Source organism: Silurus aristotelis (assembly GCF_946808225.1).
Source record: "Silurus aristotelis genome assembly, chromosome: 25".
In the NCBI taxonomy this organism is placed as follows: Eukaryota; Metazoa; Chordata; class Actinopteri; order Siluriformes; family Siluridae; genus Silurus; species Silurus aristotelis.
This window is the reverse complement of record NC_139598.1, coordinates 16,175,906-16,194,679: the sequence shown is the minus strand read 5'-3', so window position 1 is coordinate 16,194,679 and position 18,774 is coordinate 16,175,906. Positions and strand designations below refer to the sequence as shown.

The 18,774-nt window shown below is 39.0% G+C and overlaps 1 protein-coding gene and 1 long non-coding RNA gene across 3 annotated transcripts in view; both read right to left on the bottom strand.

Annotated features, from left to right (window-relative positions):
• Window positions 1–18,774, bottom strand: part of znf385d (zinc finger protein 385D) — a 71,715-nt gene that overhangs the window by 45,758 nt on the left and 7,183 nt on the right. Inside the window, exons 1-2 of one of the 2 annotated variants that reach the window (XM_083529541.1) lie at window positions 15,719–15,736; window positions 10,198–10,340 (exon numbers count right to left, since the gene is read on the bottom strand). In XM_083529541.1, the coding sequence (XP_083385667.1) occupies window positions 10,198–10,272 (75 nt within the window). In that variant the 5' untranslated portion in view covers window positions 10,273–10,340; window positions 15,719–15,736. Of the gene's footprint in view, window positions 1–10,197; window positions 10,341–15,718; window positions 15,737–18,774 lie in introns of those variants that run through there. The other variant, XM_083529540.1, reaches the window with a different exon arrangement.
• On the bottom strand, window positions 16,157–18,186 carry LOC310719642. Its single transcript, XR_014531541.1, has 2 exons — window positions 17,811–18,186; window positions 16,157–17,422 (listed from the first exon to the last, which is right to left on the bottom strand). It is a non-coding gene; the product is annotated as an uncharacterized lncRNA (long non-coding RNA).

Genomic DNA, 18,774 nt, shown 5'->3' with positions numbered 1-18,774 from the left:
GCATTTGAAATAGAATAAACTGATGGCTGTAATGATCCAAATAATCACCAGAGTATGATTCATTTTCGTCCCTAATTCATCCTTAAAGAAGCTTTAAGTCCATTTTAACATGAACCTTTTACCAAGAACTTTTTATTCCAGGGTTCTTCTCTGAAGAACATTTCAGTCCAGGATTCTCCTCTGAAGAACCTTTCAATTTATGATACTTCTCTGAAGAATGTTTCACTACAGAATTATCTAAAGAACCATACAATCCAGGATTCTTCTCTAAAGTCTATGAATGAACTGTGAAGAACCTTTTAGTCCTCAACTCTGAATACCTTTAATTCCAATATTGTGCTATAAAGAACCTATCATTCCAAAATTCATCTCTGTAGATACCAGAGTGATTGTACTGTATGTGAAACTAAACTGCTGGCTATAATGATCCATATAATCACCAGAGTATGAAACATCAGCAAAGATATCAACCTTGCAGACATTTTACATTTGTGTTTTGAAAAGTCTTATGAAATAAACAAAAACCTAAAGATTAGAAATTAAATGAATCTATAAATAAAGAACCTCTTAGTTCATGGTTTGTCTTTGAAGAATCTTTCATTCTACGATTTTTCTCGGAGGTACTTTTTATTCCCTGATTCTCCTCTAAAGAACATCAAAAAGCGTCAATCCATGAATCTCTTCTGAAGAACCTTCCAATTTATGATCCTTATTCTTCTCTAAAGAACCTTATAGTTCAGGATTCTTCTCTTTAGAAACTTTCAATTCCACAATTTGTCCCTAAAGCACTTATAGTCCTTGTTTCTTTCTGAAGAACCTTTTAGTCAACTACCCTCCTTCTAAAGAACTTATTAGTCCATGACTCTTTACTAAAGAACCTTTCAATCAACAGTTCTTTCAGCCCATGAATCGTCACTAATAACCCTCTTGGTTCATGTTTCTACAGCCCATAATTCTTCACTTGCAGTCCATAACCCTTACCACGAAGAACCTTCCAGTCCACTGAAACCCTGTCAATTATTGTCTCTTTGCTTCTGGTTACCAATCCTTCAATCCATTTCAGTCCATAATTCTTCCCTGAAGCACCTTTCACTCCAGCATTCTTCTCTAACAAAGTCTTTCAGTCCATAATTTCTCCCAGAAGAACCTTTTGGCTGTATGGTTCTTAGCTGGTTTCCATGTTGCCACAATAAACTGAAGATTTTTCCCCCACAAAACCCAATACTTATAGTGATACTTCTTTTTTTCTTCAGCACATCCATCAAACAATTGGTTCTTCAGGAAACCAAAAATGTTCTTTCTATGAGATCACTTGAAAGTTTTGGCACCTTTCTCTCTTCCTTGCATTAGGAAATAAAATCTTCTTTTTTTTTTTTTTTTTTTTTTTTTTAGTCCACACATTTCATTGCCTTATATTTTTTACTTTCCAGTTCCAATTCCAATTTTTTTTTAATTGAGATAAGCTATTTGATGGCATAACGATCTCAATAAGATCATAGATGAAGCTATTTGTCTTTGATAGAACATCCTTTTGGCACCCACTGAGCAAGATTGATCATTGTGTAATAAAGAACTGACAAAGAGACAGTACAATTATGCGGCTAAGCTGAAGAACGAAACAGTTCATTTGCCAATTACACTGGCGGCTCTATTTCGACATTTATTATATTATAGCAGCGTTTGTAAAAAAAAGAAAAAAAAAAAAAATGGCAGCGAAGATGGGCCAGAGGGCAGGTAACTTTGTTCGACCCTGACACTATTGAGCAACTACTGGCTGTATATCATCGAAAGGAGAGTATTCATGCACGATGTGACAGGATCAAGCCGTAAGACTTAGCAATTAGCTAGGACAAGCATAGCCTTGGGGTAAAGTTTTTAAACCTTCCTCCTGGAACTCGTAAATTTACTGGTTTGAAAACGTGAGCACGCTTTCGGGGCGTGAGCGCTTCAGGGAACGTTTCTCTCAGACATGCTGCAGGTGCAAAGAATGACAGAACAGATGTCTCTTTCCTCCGATGTCGCCACAATGACTACCCACTCGTGGAACTCCAGACCTTGCGGAGTTATAAACTCTGAGACAAAAAAATTATCTTTCCTGCTTTCCTCACAAGCAAGGAAACAAACAATGCAAAAGAGTGTTATTGACAGTTACGTGACATAATTGGTACTAAAAACAATTGCAAAACAATTTGCACACAGACAAAAAAGACAAAAACATCATTGCACCTGCCCACAAAAGAAGTCAGACTGCATAATGACTGACAGTCAGTTGCAGCCAATCAGAGCAGAGAGACGGTTTTACACTGACCTGATTTAGCTTTCACAGAGGAAAAAAAAAGGTTTTGTGTGTCCAGATCACAAATCGGAATTTAACAATATTCAGAACAATGATATAAAACAGATCAAAAGTTTGTGGACACTTGACAAGTCAAGTCAAGTTTATTTGTATAGCACTTTCCACAGCAGACATTGTCTCAAAGCAGCTTTACAGAAGTCAACAGTCAAGGTGAATGGTGTGTGTTTATCCCTGATGAGCAGCCGTTGGTGACTGTGGCAAGGAGAAACTCCCTTAGATGTTATGAGGAAGAAACCTTGAGAGGAACCAGACGACAGCCATATGGTCCCTAATGATCCTTAACTGTTACAACTAAACTAAAAATCACACAATTGCACAGAAGGTCTTTGTATACTGTAGCATTACCATTTCCCTTCAGTAAAACTAAGAAGCCCAAACAATTGTCCAATCACGACAGTGCCTTTGTGCACAAAGCATGCTCCATCCTTTATTGATATTTTTCTTTTATTACAAATTTGGGTTGAATTCATCAATCTTGCTTTCGAGGCTTCATATTTAGGCCATTTTGAAGAACATATGCTGCGCACGATTTTTACGGCGCATGCCTGAAGAAGTGGAAATCTCAATTTGATTGCGTTTTTTTTAGACCGAGACACACTTAATTCCGTGGATGGGGTTAATTAAAAGCGTATTGTTGGAGTGCTGTTGTGAAGGTCTTCACGCTTTGAGGCATTAGCCCTGCGTTGTGCTAGGAAAAGGCCATGAGAAAACCCATTCACATTGGGGGTCGGATGAAATGTCATTCTGGGAGCCAGCAGGAAACAGGGAGGTAGAGAGAGAGAATAAAAGTGTGTGTGTATTAAAGATAGCCATTCTACCATGATAATATCTATACCAATAACTTTTCCAGAAATGGGACTTTGTGTGCGTTGGTTTTGTGTGTGTGTGTGTGTGTGTGTGTGGTTGTGTGTAAGGGAGATTTGTTATTACTGCTTAAGTGGATCTTAGTCTCTTTTCAGAAACACGCACACACACACAAACACACACAAAGCTCTTTCTTTTCAAATATCAAATAGCAATAAAGCTGTAAGTGTGTGTGCAAAATGTGTGTTTTGAAAAGCTTTTCTGTTGAACATGGTACATGGTTGTAAAGACTGATTATCTACAATACTGTTGCGCAAACCAATCTGGCCGTACTACTCCGAACTATTTTTAATGAATTATATGATGTTCTCTGGAGGTCATTCTGTGTAAACCCTGAAGCCCTAAACTACGACTCTCTACACTACAAAATCTGCATGCTCTTTGCATGAATGTGCAATGTTCCTAATAAACTGTCCAATGAGTGAATATTCCTAGGTTTTCTATATGTTGAATAAAACCGGGTTGCACATTCGTCCACAGTATCATAATTGCACGTTATCAGGATTTGTCTGGTTTTAAATAATGCACCTATGAATAATAAGTAAAATCTCCTATTAAGTTTTGATAAATGATTCAAACAGAAATCGGTTCTCCGTCCTGGAGTCTGACCAGCAGCCCCTCAGCCGAGGCCCGAGGCCGAATCGTTTCCCCCTGCCGTTCTGCTCCGAAGCAATTTTGTGCGGGTGCAGCTGGGCGAGAAATCGATAGCTCCCATGGCTGATTGCTCTACAGTGGAAATAGAGTTTGTATTGCTTCTCGAAGACAAATGTAGGCTCCAGGCAAGATAAATGGTATTTTTTTGAAAGCAGGAAGGGCCAAAAAAAAAAATCCCTCACAGAAAACTGCTCAGCTTCATTCATTCTTTCATTGTGTCTCTTTTTCAGATGGCAAAAATAAGAATTACCTTCTTCCTTCTCTCGTCTTCTGTCCTGTTTAAAATCTTTTCTTCTGAGTTGCATAGTATTAAATGTACTGAGGTTAATTCCATTAAAAGTTGCGAAACACATCGTATTTCCAGCACATAAGTCGAAAATCAAGTACTATTAGGATTTCCAGACATACACCCACTGGCCTTGTGTGGAAAACCTAAAAATCTCCCCTTTCATGCAAATGTTCAATCGGAAAATTGTCACGTAAATACAGGTCAAGAGATTGTTAGTGTTAGCAAATATCAAGCCAGGGAGCTAGACAGGTGGTGGCTCAGTGGTTAAGTTATTGGGCTTTGGATTGGAAGGTCACAAGTTCAAATCTCACCACCACCCAGCTGCCACTGCTGGGCCCCTGAGCAAGGCCCTTAACCTTCCAAATGCCATTTCACATGATGAAATTCTGTAAAGCTGCTTTGAGACAATGTCTGTTGTGAAAAGTGGTATAGAAATAAATTTGACTTGATAAATGTATCAAAATGCGACAGGGTTCGTGTATGGTGCAAAACACAAAAAACATCCACAAAGCAGAAAATCAAAGGAGGAAGGCCAAACTGGTTCGAGGCGACAGTAAGGCTATGAATTCAACTAACCACAACTTGTCAAAAAGGTGTCAAATTTTGTTCTGCATCAGGGATTTATCCAGTTCAAATTTTAGAGATACCAATATATCTACTGATATACACTACAAAAGTGTTACGATAAACTGTACTAAATCCCAGAAATTCATTCCTATCCTTCAGACGTTGTACCTCCACTCCTTACCTCTTTTAGTTCCCACAATGCCGAGTGACCGTGAGACGCGCACTCTCCGTCACAGCCACAATATTTACCTTGCACATCATGTGGAACAATAACAGTGTGTGTGCATGTCGGTGCTTCACACAGGACATTGTAATGTCTTACACTGGTGTAAACGCGCCTTTTATTTGGGCGTCGGAGGCCTCCAGTGCCGATTTACTCTTCTGAAAGGATAAACTGACCTGCGTTTGCACTTATTAGCGCACCGAGATGCTCTGCGTGCGCGTTAGCAGCTGTGCACTGAACAATGGCGGGTCTCATAACATCAGCACTCGCAAAACAAACCGCTGCCACGTAGCCCCTGATTTTCCTACTCCTTTAGGAGATAAAAAGGGGTGAGTGAGAGGCTTAATGTGCCTTAGGGGTGACAATGATGGAGCTAACCACAGTGTTTTTAAACACACACACACACACACACACACACACACACCACACACACACACACATAGTGTAGCGTAAAACTAATGGTATTTCCTGGAGCTCCTTAAGACAAAAAAGGAAATAAAGTAAAGTAAATAAAGATAAAGTAAGAGATAGTAATGGGCCAAAGGAGAACGATAGATTCCAAGACAGAAAGACAGAAAGAGACTGAAAAAAGGCATCAAGTGGAGTAAGACAGACAGAGCGAGACCAAAAGAGAGAGAAATAACGAAAGAGAGACAGGACAAGATAGATACACTGCAAGATATACAGAGATGGAGAAAGATGCGAGAGGCGATAAAACAGAGAGAAAGAGCAGTTGAGATGTGATGATCGCATGAGCCATAGAGAGTCAAAGAAAGAGAGATGTGAAGAGAGATGCAAGAAAAGATAGAGAAATAAACGGGTGAAGTAAAACATTGGCGGAAAGAGCGAGAGAGAAAGACAGAGAGACGGGCAGAGAAGCCAGAGAGAGACATTGTCGTCTCTGGGTTTTAGCATGTTAAGTGTATCTCTCAGTGCTTCTGCAGTAATCTGATGGTTTAAAGGTTTTGATTATTTTTGATTGCATTGCTTTTTTGTTGGCTTTTTCTAAGGTTTAAGGCTTTCATGTGCACTCTCTTTAAAACCATTTTTTTTATAGTTTTGCATATTTTCCCTTTTTTCAAGCATATGTCCTTTTATTTGTTAAGAGTTGTTCCTTTTTATTTCTCCCTAGAATTGATTGTTTATTGAATCTTCATGAGAGTTTGTTAGTTCAGAGATTGCTGATTTTTTCAGTAGTCTCTCCAAATCCGGCCGGGCCTCGTACCGGTCCCTGTGTTTCGATCCTCTTTCATTTTTTCCTTCACACTCTTTATTAGACTTGTTTTCATCCCCTGTTTTCTTTCTTGTTTGTACAATATATGGACAAAAGTATTGAGACACCAAGTCACATGTGTTTCTTCACCAAACTGTTGGAAGCACACAGGATGCCTTTGGAAATGTGGATGCAGTAGCATTACATTTTCCATTCACTTAAACTTAAAGGACCAAACCTGTTCCAGCATGACAATGCCCCTGTGCACAAAGCCAGCTCCATGAAGATATGCTTTATATGGGTTGGAGTGGAAGATCTCCTGCTATAGAGCTATTGAACACCATAGGGATGAATTGGAATCTCTCAAAATGTGGAACATCTTCCCAGAAGAGTGGAGGTTATGTTGTGTTCTAAAAGTACATAGGAATCTTCATATGAGTCATGTGTAAACAAATGTTTGGAAACTTTTGGGAAATGTTGTCCCTATCCAACATCCTGGCAGTATGGAGAAGGTTAGCTTGGACTGCGTATTTCTGATATATATATTTTTTTTGTTTCCCTGTGAGAGTTTGCATCCATTGTGTAAGATGGAGTCTAATAATTGGGTTGTGGATCTCTTTGAGGCTGATTGCACCAGAACTCAGATTCTCTTTACAAGACCATTTATGGGTTTTATTAGTTCAGACCGATTGCTCGGTTCATGCTCTGTTCTATGTGGTCGTTGCGATTTCTTTCCTCAGAAAGTTAAACAGAGCTGCAGATTAAGTCCAGTCCTGTTTAACCGATACATCAATGGGTTCGCGGTGTCACTGAAACAATCTGCACCACCTGGCTTCACTTTAAATACTGTCCTTCTGGAGAAACTAAAATCTGGAGAACTTCTGTCACAACTGGGGGCCTGACAGTCAATCAGATGAAAAACTTCAAGAATTATTTCAAAAGCCAAACTAAAAAAAGACAGATTACAGAAAACCAGGCACAACTTTACTCTGGGAAACACTCCTCTAGCATGCGCTCTACATTGCGACTAATTTTGGATAAAATCTCTTTTCAGGTGGCTTGGGTCTGGCAACTTTCCTTCCTATTAAAGTTGCATTTACTAAAGGAGACATGCCTGTCACAAACTGGTGCAAAATTTTAGAGAGTTTTTTTTATGTCTAGATCTCTCGTTATGGACGTGAAGTGTGGGAAGGAGTAGAGAAATGGACAGAGAAGAAGACTGAGAATTAGAGACAGAAAGAGAAACAGACAGAGATATGGAGAGTGGTGTGACAAATGGGAACGATAAATAGTAAGAAAGATGAAGACCGAGAGGGAGACAGATAGAGAGAAAGATGAAGATAGAGGGAGAGACAAATAGAAAGAAGATGGACAGACAAGGCGAAGCCAAATAGAGAGTCATATAGAGAGAAAGATTAAACCAAAGGGAGCAAGACAGAGATATATATAGAAAGAAAGATAGATAAAGAGACAGAGAACGTAAAAAAAATATAAAGGAATAGAGAGACAGAGACAGATAGAGAGAAATATGAAACCAAAGAAAGAGAGAGAGATAAAAAGATAAAGACAAGAAGCGAGAGAGAGAGACAGAGAGAACGATGAAGCTAAAGAGTAAAAGATACAGAGAAATATGACGCCAAAGAGAAAAAGAGACAAACAGAGAAAAAGATGTATACAATGAGAAAAAAGAGAAATAAAGCCAAAGAGAAACAAATAAAAAAAAAAAATTTAAGCCACAAAGAGACAGACAGACAGAGAGAGGGAGATTAAAACAAAGAGGGACTGACAAAAGGATAAAGCCAAAATGAGAGATATAGAGAGAAATATGACTTCAAAAGAAAGAAAAATTGAGAAAAAGATAAAGACAAAAAGCGATTATACAAATCTTATGGTCAGATGTCTAAAAATATATATAGATATCTGTCTGTCTGTCTGTCTGTCTGTCTGTCTGTCTGTCTGTCTGTCTGTCTGTCTGTTGTCTGTCTGTCAGATAGATAGATAGATAGATAGATAGATAGATAGATAGATAGATAGATAGATAGATAGATAGATAGATAGATAGATAGATAGAACAATGAAACTAACGAGAGAAAGATAGAAAGAAAGATGAAGTCAAAGAAAGACAGACAGAGAAAAGGATGACTTAGAGAAAGCCTTAAAGAGCAGGAGAATATAATCTATGAATGTAAATAAGGATAAAAAAAGAGAGACGGAGAGAGAAATGATGACACAAAATATGAGAGAGAGAGAAAGAGAGAGAGAGAGAGAGAGAGAGAGAGAGAGAGAGAGAGAGAGAGAGAGAGAGAGAAAGAGAAAAAGAGAAAAAGAGAGAGGGAAATCATTGTAGAAGGGGAAAAAAGCAAATTCACATGAAAGAAAATATAAAGAAAACGTGAGTGAGTGAGAGAGCGAGAGAGAGAGAGAGAGAGAGAGAGAGAGAGAGAGAGAGAGAGAGAGAGAGAGAGAGAGAGAGAGAGAGAGATGTGTGCTGCTTTGAGTAATGATTAGAGGGGAAGAGTGTGTGATTATAGTCTGAGTGCTCTGGAACCCAACTCAACTGGCACTGGCAATTTCTGCTCCCTCTCTCTCAGTGTGTGTGTGTGTGTGTGTGTGTGTGTGTGTGTGTGTGTGTGTGTGTGTGTGTGTGTTAGAGCGAGAGAGTTTGAGTGTGTGAATGCACTGTCTATTTCGGTCTCTTTATATCAAAGAAACCCACTACAAGGTATAAAAGCAACTTTCTCTCTCTCTCTCTCTTTCTCTCTCTCTCTCTCTCTCTCTCTCTCTCTCTCTCTCTCTCTCTCTCTCTCTCTTTTTATCTCTCTCTCTCATAACCCCACCTTCTCTTCTGAAACCATGCTTCTCCCGATGAATTGCCTTTTATGGACCACATACTAATCTGAATTCTCGTCTTGACGAAGACGGACTAAACCTCTCCGTCTGCTTCTTAGTTCAAAAGTTACCTGAATATTGATGAACAAAAAGTTCCACGTATTCAGTCTCGATTCAGGATTCGACTTTCTAAGCAGTCAATTACATACTAACCCCCAATTCCTCACAACTTCGAGGTTTCTAGATTGTTCCCAAGCGGAAGCATCCAGGTTTTGCAATGGTGTCTAGCAAAATACATTCAAAGCTGATCAAAATCTGTTTTTGCTAATTATTTTATGCTAATTAGCATGTCCATGTGTTTGAAGGATACGCTGACTCAGCATTTACCCGTACTCATAATCTTAAATATACAGTATATCCATAATAGGAAGATATAAGGTATAAACTAAGTGGTATCTCAGTGGGTGGATGTGGTGAAATGGTAGTTTAGCGGTTAAGGTCACACCTAGCCACATCAAGGTGCCACTCCTGGGACCCTGAGCAAGGCCCTTAACCCCATATATGCTCAGTTGTACGAATGAGATAAAATATAAGCTCTTGATAAGGTCATCTGCCAAATGCCATAAATGTAAAATGTAGGACTACTGATCAAAAGGTCATCGGTTCTAATCCCTGCACCACCAAGCTGCCACTGCTGGGCCATTGAGCAAGGCTCTGAATCCTCCATCGCTCAGCTTTATATCTAAGATAACTGTAGATAAGGGCGTCTGAGAAATGTCATAATATATTGTGGTTGCAACAAAATACTATTTTAATGATTGATATTGTCCAGGAGCATTAAAAACCCCCGCAGTCTCAGTAAATGCACGTTTCTCAACACTGAAACCTGTTGTATCTGTTTCGTATTGTGATTTACTCAAATAATTGTCATTAATTATTAATCAAATGAAGCAAATTATAGATTTGAACTCATGCACTAACATCATCAGTTCGATCCGAGCTTTCATAGTCGCTAACAGAAGCTCGGATGGCATTATTGTTTACACATGTACACACAGTTTCCTCAACCCTCCCCCACAAACACCACCATCATCACCATGACCATCACCATCACAGCAAATTACAGCAGAAGCTACACACAACAGCTCGCTAATGACCCCATTGTGTGCGAGTGAGAGAAGGAGAAAGAGAAAAAGACTCACGGAGTTGAAGGTGGGCAGCAGGTTGAGTGCGGGGCTCGCCTCGAGCGAGATGGGGAGGAAGTGTTTCAGGCCCATGGACGAGTGAACCTGGGAAAGAGGCGCTCGAACCAGAGCTGGCACCAAGCCACCCTGACACACACTACCTACAGAGAGAGAGAGAGAGAGAGAGAGAGAGAGAGAGAGAGAGAGAGAGAGAGGTAATAAAGAAAGAAAGATGTTCGGAGAGTGAGAAAAATTAAATGAAAGAAAGAACAGCAAAATCAGACAGAAATTGGAAGAGAATAAAGGTGTTGAAATAGATCAGAGGCAAATTGGAAATGAAGGAGTGATATAAGAAAAAAGGAAAAGGAGTAGAGATTCAGTGGAAGAGGAGAGGAAAGAAAGAACAGACACGACGGAAGCAAAAAGAGAGACACAGTGACAGAGCAGAACAGAAAGATGAAAATGAGGAGTAAAAGGGAGAGAAAGAGAAAAACAGATGATTGATAGAAAGAAGGAAAAAAGCAGGAAAGATGCAAGCATAAGGACAAGAAAGAAAGAAAGAAAGAAAGAAAGAAAGAAAGAAAGAAAGAAAGAAAGAAAGAAAGAAAGAAAGAAAGAAAGAAAGAAAGAAAGAAAGAAAGAAAGAAAGAAAGAAAGAAAGCTCAATACAGGAAAAGAGATAAAAATTTGAAAAAAAGAAGGGAAAAAGAATATTCATTGCCATGTTATAAACATAATACATCATTCTTAATATGTACTCTTAGTTTTCTCGAGGTCCAGCAGTCAAATCTCCACAGAACATTAAACTGAGAACAGGAGATGAAGAGTGTGTGTATGAATAAGAAGCAACCGTTTTATTTCTGTCGTGTATATATACATATATATAGCGCATTCTTTATTCATATTATTATCCTGTAATAACTATTTCCAGGTATTACTGCATTGTCTGTCACTTTTAATTGCGCCACCAGCGGAGCTTGAAATGAAAACCTGCCCACGTGCCAAAAGCAGGTGAAAATCTGGCACAGCGAAGGAACTCCTTTCATTTACCAGCCGGTCCTGGTGGCTAAACGCAGTGTATTTAAACATTCAGGAATAAAGAACAGGATCTGCCGAGAAGAAAAATCTACTTATATGCAATATACGGAATTCCAAGGAGACCATGCATTATATATATTTTTTGTTTTCTCGTGATCTTGACTTTATATGAAATTGACGACACATTCAGGGTGGCTATGTTGCCTTCGGCGATACAATCGCAGACCTGACGGCCTCCCGATCAAGTGTCGAAGACTTATGTGAAAGTTATTTCAGTTTTAGTGAGTCCCTGATCAAAGTAAAAGCGAATGCGATCATCCATGATGCTGCGGTGATGCTGCCTCTAGAATACGCTCTTACGCCGAATACAAAGAAAAAAATAACTACTGATCGCGACGAAACAACTTTTGTTATGATCGCAGGACGATTAAGACGTGATCGTGAAAAACAACTTTTATGTCAAGATCATGAGAAAACAACTTTTTTAATGACGAGATCACGAGAAAATTAAGACGTGATAATGAGAAAAAAAGAAATAAATATTATAACGCATTGCCTCTTAGGATTCCGTATGCATATATTCTGATGGGATTACATTTTCTGAATAATGAATACTGACTAGTGCATATGGAGAAATATTGTTTTGACTGCATCTGAAGCGAACAAACAAACAAGGGGAACCAAAAACAACAAAAAAAAAAAACATATGTTGTGTCCCACTGTCTCAGGTCACTCTCAGGGCAAGGAGACCGGCAGAGGTCACCGGATGGATGCATGAAGAGAAGAAGAGCAGGCAGTATATTCACGCAAGCAGACGACAAAAGCACAAATGACCCAGAACCACAATTTCAGTGACAGCAGCAAGCAAAATGGCCATCAATACTGGCGAGTGACTTCGATTATCTCTCAGTGCGGTGCAAATTAGGTGTAATAATACCATTGTACCTATTAAATTGTACAAGTAAACGGTACAAACGCAGGCAACTGGTCGAATGATTCATTCTATGGAGCAGGACTGATGTTTCTTTAATTTCTTATTCACAATTAAAGTTCTTTTGGGCAAACAAAAGAAAGAGGAAGGTGGATGGTGGTCAAATAAAGAAAGAAGGAAAACAACAGAAAGGATACAGAAATAATGGGGAACAGATTGTAAGTGGTCAACAGCACAATGAGAGAGTGAGAGAGAAGAGAGAGAAAGAAAAAAGAACAGTGTTCTTTCTCTTGTAATAAACATGTAATGACCACTTTGTCGGGAATGGGGGGGTGTCAAAGACAATTGATGAGCGAGAGGAAGAGCAAGATGAAGTAATACTGAAAGAGACAAAGAGGAAGAAACATAAAGAACAAAAAGAGAGAAGGAATTCTTTCACTCCAACTGGAGTCGTGCTGGAACAGGTTTGGGTCTTCTAGTTAAAGTGAAGAGAAAATGGAACGCTGCTGCATCCAAAGACGTCTTATACTCGTGTGTGCCTTGAAGTTTGTGGTAACAATTTGGGGAAATATGGCTGGAAAATTCAGGTGTCCCAATACTTGTCCGTACAGTGCACTATATAGAGCTACTATAGATGTCCTTATACAGTACAGACCAAAAGTTTGGACACACCTTCTCATTCAAAGAGTTTTCTTTATTTTCATGACTATGAAAATTGTAGAGTCACACTGAAGGCATCAAGGGCTATTTGACCAAGAAGGAGAGTGATGGGGTGCTGCACCAGATGACCTGGCCTCCACAGTCACCGGACCTGATCCCAATCGAGATGGTTTAGGGGTGAGCTGGACAGCAGAGTGAAGGCAAAAGGGCCAACAAGTGCCAAGCATCTCTCGGGGAACTCCTTCAAGACTGTTGGAAGACCATTTCAGGTGACTACCTCTTGAAGCTCATCAAGAGAATGCCAAGAGTGTGCAAAGTAGTAATCAAAGCAAAAGGTGGCTACTTTGAAGAACCTAGAATATGACATTTTTCAGTTGTTTCACACTTTTTTGTTATGTATATAATTCCATATATAATTCCACATGTGTTCATTCATAGTTTTGATGCCTTCAGTGTGAATCTACAATTTTCATAGTCATGAAAATAAAGAAAACTCTTTAAATGAGAAGGTGTGTCCAAACTTTTGGTCTGTACTGTAAATGAATAAACATGAACAGCCTACGTCCCAGAAAAGGTGCATACAGTGAAAGAGAGAGATGTGATGAAGATACATGTAGAAGAAGGAATGAGTCATATTGTTATTAGCAGTATTGGAGTTTTATCTGCTAACTTGGGGAATGGGAGAAGGTTAGAAAGACAGAAAAACACAAAACATGTCAAGGACCAGCAAATTTATCACAGGATTCAGGCGAAGGAGAAGCGAGACACGTGGCAAGGAGGTAAATTTATGATCATTCATCGGAAAAAAAGAAAGCAGTCAGGTGAGGTTGTCCTGCCCGTTCGTTTTTTTTTTCCTGCCATGAGGATTAACGTTTGTTGCACGTTTGTAAACAGCGTTCTGGCATCCAGAGACCAGGGTGTGTATAGTTCAATAGCAATAATGTCACATGCATGATCCATGTGCGTCATAAACAACTTGACATGTCATATTTGCGAGACGGTTCACGACTATAGTAGTAATAAAGCGAACATGCAGCACGGGGTATTTATTGCGGAGATGATTAGCTCTGTAGGCCAAGTGCAGATCATCTGTTCATGATCAGGATGATAAATAATAAAGGCCAGATGCGGCAGTTTTGCTGTTTTTGGACCTATAAAAGGCATTTCTGCCAAAAGACGTGCGAGTGTGGGAGATTATCCAGCAACACGGTGATGTATAACATCAGGACTATTGGCTGTTCGTCAAAAATGCACCTTTTGCTATTGAACTCAATAAAAACAATGTGTTTAGAGGCAACATCACAGTACTGTACATAAACACTGTACATTACTATAAAAATTGAAGTGAAATTAATCATAGCTGAATCATGTCTTTTTTTTAATAGTGTGATGCCAAACATTTGGACTATAATGTAATGTGAAGTGTGAGGGGTCAGAATTGTCGGGAAATTGTTTCGCATGTCCACACCAGTTCGAATACGCCGCAAATGTAGGTGCAAAAGACCTTTATGGAGACATTAGTAAGACAGAGGTATAGAACAAGTAAGTATGAAAGTGTAAACCAACTAAAACAAATTATTCTTTTTCTGGCTACAAATAAGGTTTTTTTCTTTCTCAACTGGATGTATGAATCCTAATTTATCCTCAATGTGGAAATTACCACTGTAAAGTTATTTAGCTTGGATGCTTTTTTGCTAGTGTGCTGACGTGATTAAATAAAAACAACTAAGAACTATATAAATATTCATATTACAAAAAAACCTACACATAGAACCCAGATTGAGTGGTAAAAATTATCTTCTTTACAGTATATAACTAAGGAGTTGGAGGCTGAGGGCCTTGCTCGAGGGCCCAGCAATAGCCAGTTGTTGCTAATATTGGAACTCACAATCTTAATGCCTAACCACTGAGCAACCACCACTCTAAATAAAGTGGTAGCTCAGGACTTAAGAGAAGTAGGTGGATTAGCAGTTGAGTTGAATCTGAAGGTGTTGAAATTCAAAACCACCAATCCCACCACCGTTCGGGGTCTTGAGCCAGTCCCTTAACCCCTCAACTGCTCAGCTGTATAAATTAGATAATTGTACGTTTATCCTCTGGATGAGGACGTCTGCCAAATGCCATTGACAAATTCTACACTGTATGATACAGAGCTAGCTAGTGTCACTGAGCTATTTCTACTGGCATCAGCCACCAAAGCCTGTGTAAACCATGTTGATTTTATTTTGCACATAAATAACTGCACAATAAAATAAAACTAGTTTGTTAAATTGCCTATATAGATTAGTTATTTAAATCGTTTGTATTACATTTTGTAGAATGTCATGAACCACAAGTGAGTTTGTTTAAGAGAGAACAAAGCCGCATTGTTGATTTCCAATAGCAAATATTTTGGCTAATCAGGTTACTTGAATCGATTGGAGTTAGTGGACTGTGGTTGTTGATGTTAGGATGAACTGATGAGCTTCCAATTAGACAGTCCAATGCCTAACCACTGGGCTACCACCACTCTATGTAAAGTGGTAGCTCAGTAGTTGAAGTGTTGGACTTTGAATCAAAAGGTCATGAATCTCAAAACCACTAATTTGCCACCGTTTGGCCCTTGAGCAATGCCCTTAACCCTCAACTGCCCAGTTGTATAAATTAGATAATTGTACGATGCTCTGGATGAGGATGTCTGTCAAATGCCAATAACAAAATATTGTTGTTTTCTACATCGTATGATACACAGCTAGCTAGTGCCACTGAGCTATTTCTACCAGCGAATCAGCCTGTGTAATCCATGTCGATTTTATTTTGTGCATTATATTAGCATGCGTATTACGTTTTATAGAAAGCAGATTGTCCGAAACCACAAGCGATTAAGTCCAAAAGAGAAGAAACCCACATGGTTGATTTCCAATAGCTTACAAAATATTTTTTCTCTAATCAGGTTACTTGGATCACTTGAGGTTAGTGGAAAGCTGTAGAAAAAAACACACACCCCACCCCCATGAGATTAATTCACCTCAAGACAACATTTCAATTCTAATATATTTCCAGATGCCTCCACTATCCAGTGCACTTCATAATGCAGTGCTTAATGTCAAATGGCGAGACCGCTTTTCGCGTCCTTATTAAGTGCACCAGACAAAAGCCGGTGCATTAAGCAGGCTGGTGCAACAGCAGGGACGTATAGTGAGAGATGGAAAATAAAAAGTCAATGCTTTGTTTTTTTTTATTATTATTATTATTATTATTGTTATAGGAGGGAAAGGCGTCAGAGTGGAGAATTATAAAAAACACCACCTGAGGTTTGTGTGTCCAGAATTAAAAGCTCGCAGCCTCAGGATTAACACATTTCCAATATTTTATTTTAATTTTTTTTCAAACAACTGAGACCTATAACAACTGGTACTAAAATCAGTACAGATCCCAGATTAAAAATTTTTTTAAAACGGTTCAAGAAGGATTTAAAATCTAACGCTTCAAGCCCAAGCCATTAATGATGGAGAATAAAAACAGAAAAGATTGTAAAAAATTAAGAGCCGCCGCTTTGTTGGCCAAGCAGCATGCCTGCACGCGAGCAAAGACACGCCTGAGGCATGAAACGTGCCAGTTTTACACATGTTACATGATGCTGGACACACACACACACACACACACACACACACACACACACACACACACCTTGGGTAGTTTTGTTGAAAGGAGGAAAACCGAAGGTCAGGATTCTCCTGGAAAACAAGAGGTTTGAGCAATTTCTTTTGACTTCCATTAGTTCTGGTCATCGTTGATTAAAGCCCCAGGGAAGCAAATCAGTGTTCTAATGATGTTTGGCGTGGCCTCATGGAACAAATAATGTGGTATTAAGTTTAAATAATTGTTCTCTTTCCATCATCTGCATGAACTAAACTCTACAATCGAGTGTTTCTAAATCAGAAAAAGAAAGTATCTAATCAAGCACTTTTTTTTGGACGATGTACTATGATGTTTTGCCCACAGAGACAAAAACGGACCAGACCCCACCTATGTCATAGCACTTATGTGCTGCACCACATGAGCCAACCATGGCTCGACTGGTCCCACCATCTCTCAAGGAACAAGGAGGACATACTTCAAGAAACCACTTCAAGGTGGTGGTACAAACTTCCCCTTGATGCCAAAATAGTCACTAGCAGTCTTCAAATGATATCTGAAGACCTACATGTTTGAGAGATTCTTAAACTTCTCCTTTAGAAAAAAAACCTTTATACCTATTTTCTCTCCCAACAGAAATTTAAACTGATGCTATTCTGTATCCTAATGAACCAGCATTAGATTGTATTTACTGATGCAAAGTTTATATTTTGTAAGCCACGTCTGCCAAATGCCATAAATGTGAATGTAAGCAGAATCCTTTTAGAAAGCTATAAACTCTTGCTTATACAGCAAATACTTAAAAAAAAACAGTGAAGATGTATTTTGTGTGGGTGTAGCTTGGTATTCGTTGTCTTTTGAGGAAAGGGGGTTGCTAAGGGTCCTTCTGAATCTTTTCTAAGGGGAACCTTCTTTTTAAAGGGTCTTTGAAACCCTAAATTATTATTTTCTAGAAGAAGCATTTTGTTGAAATTTCACTCTTGATTTAACAATGAACTCTTGAGAAACTATTTATTCTAAAAGTGTAGGTTAGTACTTTTTTTTAGAAAGAAAGTATCAGAAAAGAGTTCTTTGAACTTTGAACAAGCCCTTGAAGAAGCCTTTGGGAACCCTGAATGGTTCAAATTGTCTGTTGGAACCCTTAAAGGTTCCCTGCAGACCCTTAAAATGTAATGTTTTCCAGGTTAAAAGGAAACTAGAAATTCTTGAATTATCCAAATACCACTGAATGAACCTCTAAATTACCATTTTTTTAAAGATTGTAGATTGTTAAATTTTAGAACACAAGGTTCCTGAATGGTTCTTTAAAAGGGTTCTAAATAGAACGCTTTTTTAGTAGCTAAAAGGAATTATCCGAATAACCCTCAAAGACCCGTTGAAGAACCATTTTTTAAACTATGTTATAAATGTTTACTTTTAGAAGATAGGGTTTTTCGGTTGTCCCTCTGGGGAAACCCTTCAAGGGTCATACAATAAATGTCAACTTATATTTAACATTTTCTGAAGTTGAAAACTGTTTATTAATGTAGAAGTCAGAAAGACTTTTTTATAATCCTTTGACTTGAACACAGACACACTTTGCGTTAGATATGGTTTCTAACATGGACCTTACGAAATTCCCATAACTAATAGGGTGTGTTATCATGGAGAACTGTGTCAGTGTGTGTGTGTGTGTGTTTGTGTGTGTGTGTGTGTGTGTGTGTGTGTGTGTGTGTGTGTGTGTGTGTGTGTGTGTGTGTGTGTGTGTATGTGTGTGTGTGTGTGTGTGTGTGTGTTGCAACCCACGTTTTATAAACTTACACATGGCGGTTGGAGGTGAGCCAGCTGGATTAAGGGCTGCATGGCTTATTAACTTGAGCAGAAATCCGGGACGTTATGGTGGGATTCTGACAACCTGCCCATTGCATGAGGCTGTCTTTTACAACATTGTTTTTTCCTAGCGAGCCATAATGTGGAAAACGTCCGTCCGGCTTTAGCCACGTAGTAAATCTGCACTTCTATTGCGTGCCACTCTCAGGACGAGTACACAAAACTCTCCGGAGTTTGTCGCCAAGAGAACGTGTGCTGTCCAGAAAACACATTTCGCCTAGCTTCGAACAGCTTAACTTCAGAACATGGTTAAAAACATGCACTCGGGTTTCCCCTGCACTACTGATGAAAGTGGGTTTAAACTGATGGTGTGTTTAAAGTGAGGTGGACGCCATGCGGTCTGGCTGAGGGAGTAATGACAGACCACAGAGCCCGGAAGCGTATACCAATATTTCGACCCGAATCAGCTCCTGTGACTGACAACGTTTGGAATCTTGGGCAGAGCAATTAGCACAAGTACATTTATATAATCCTAAGGA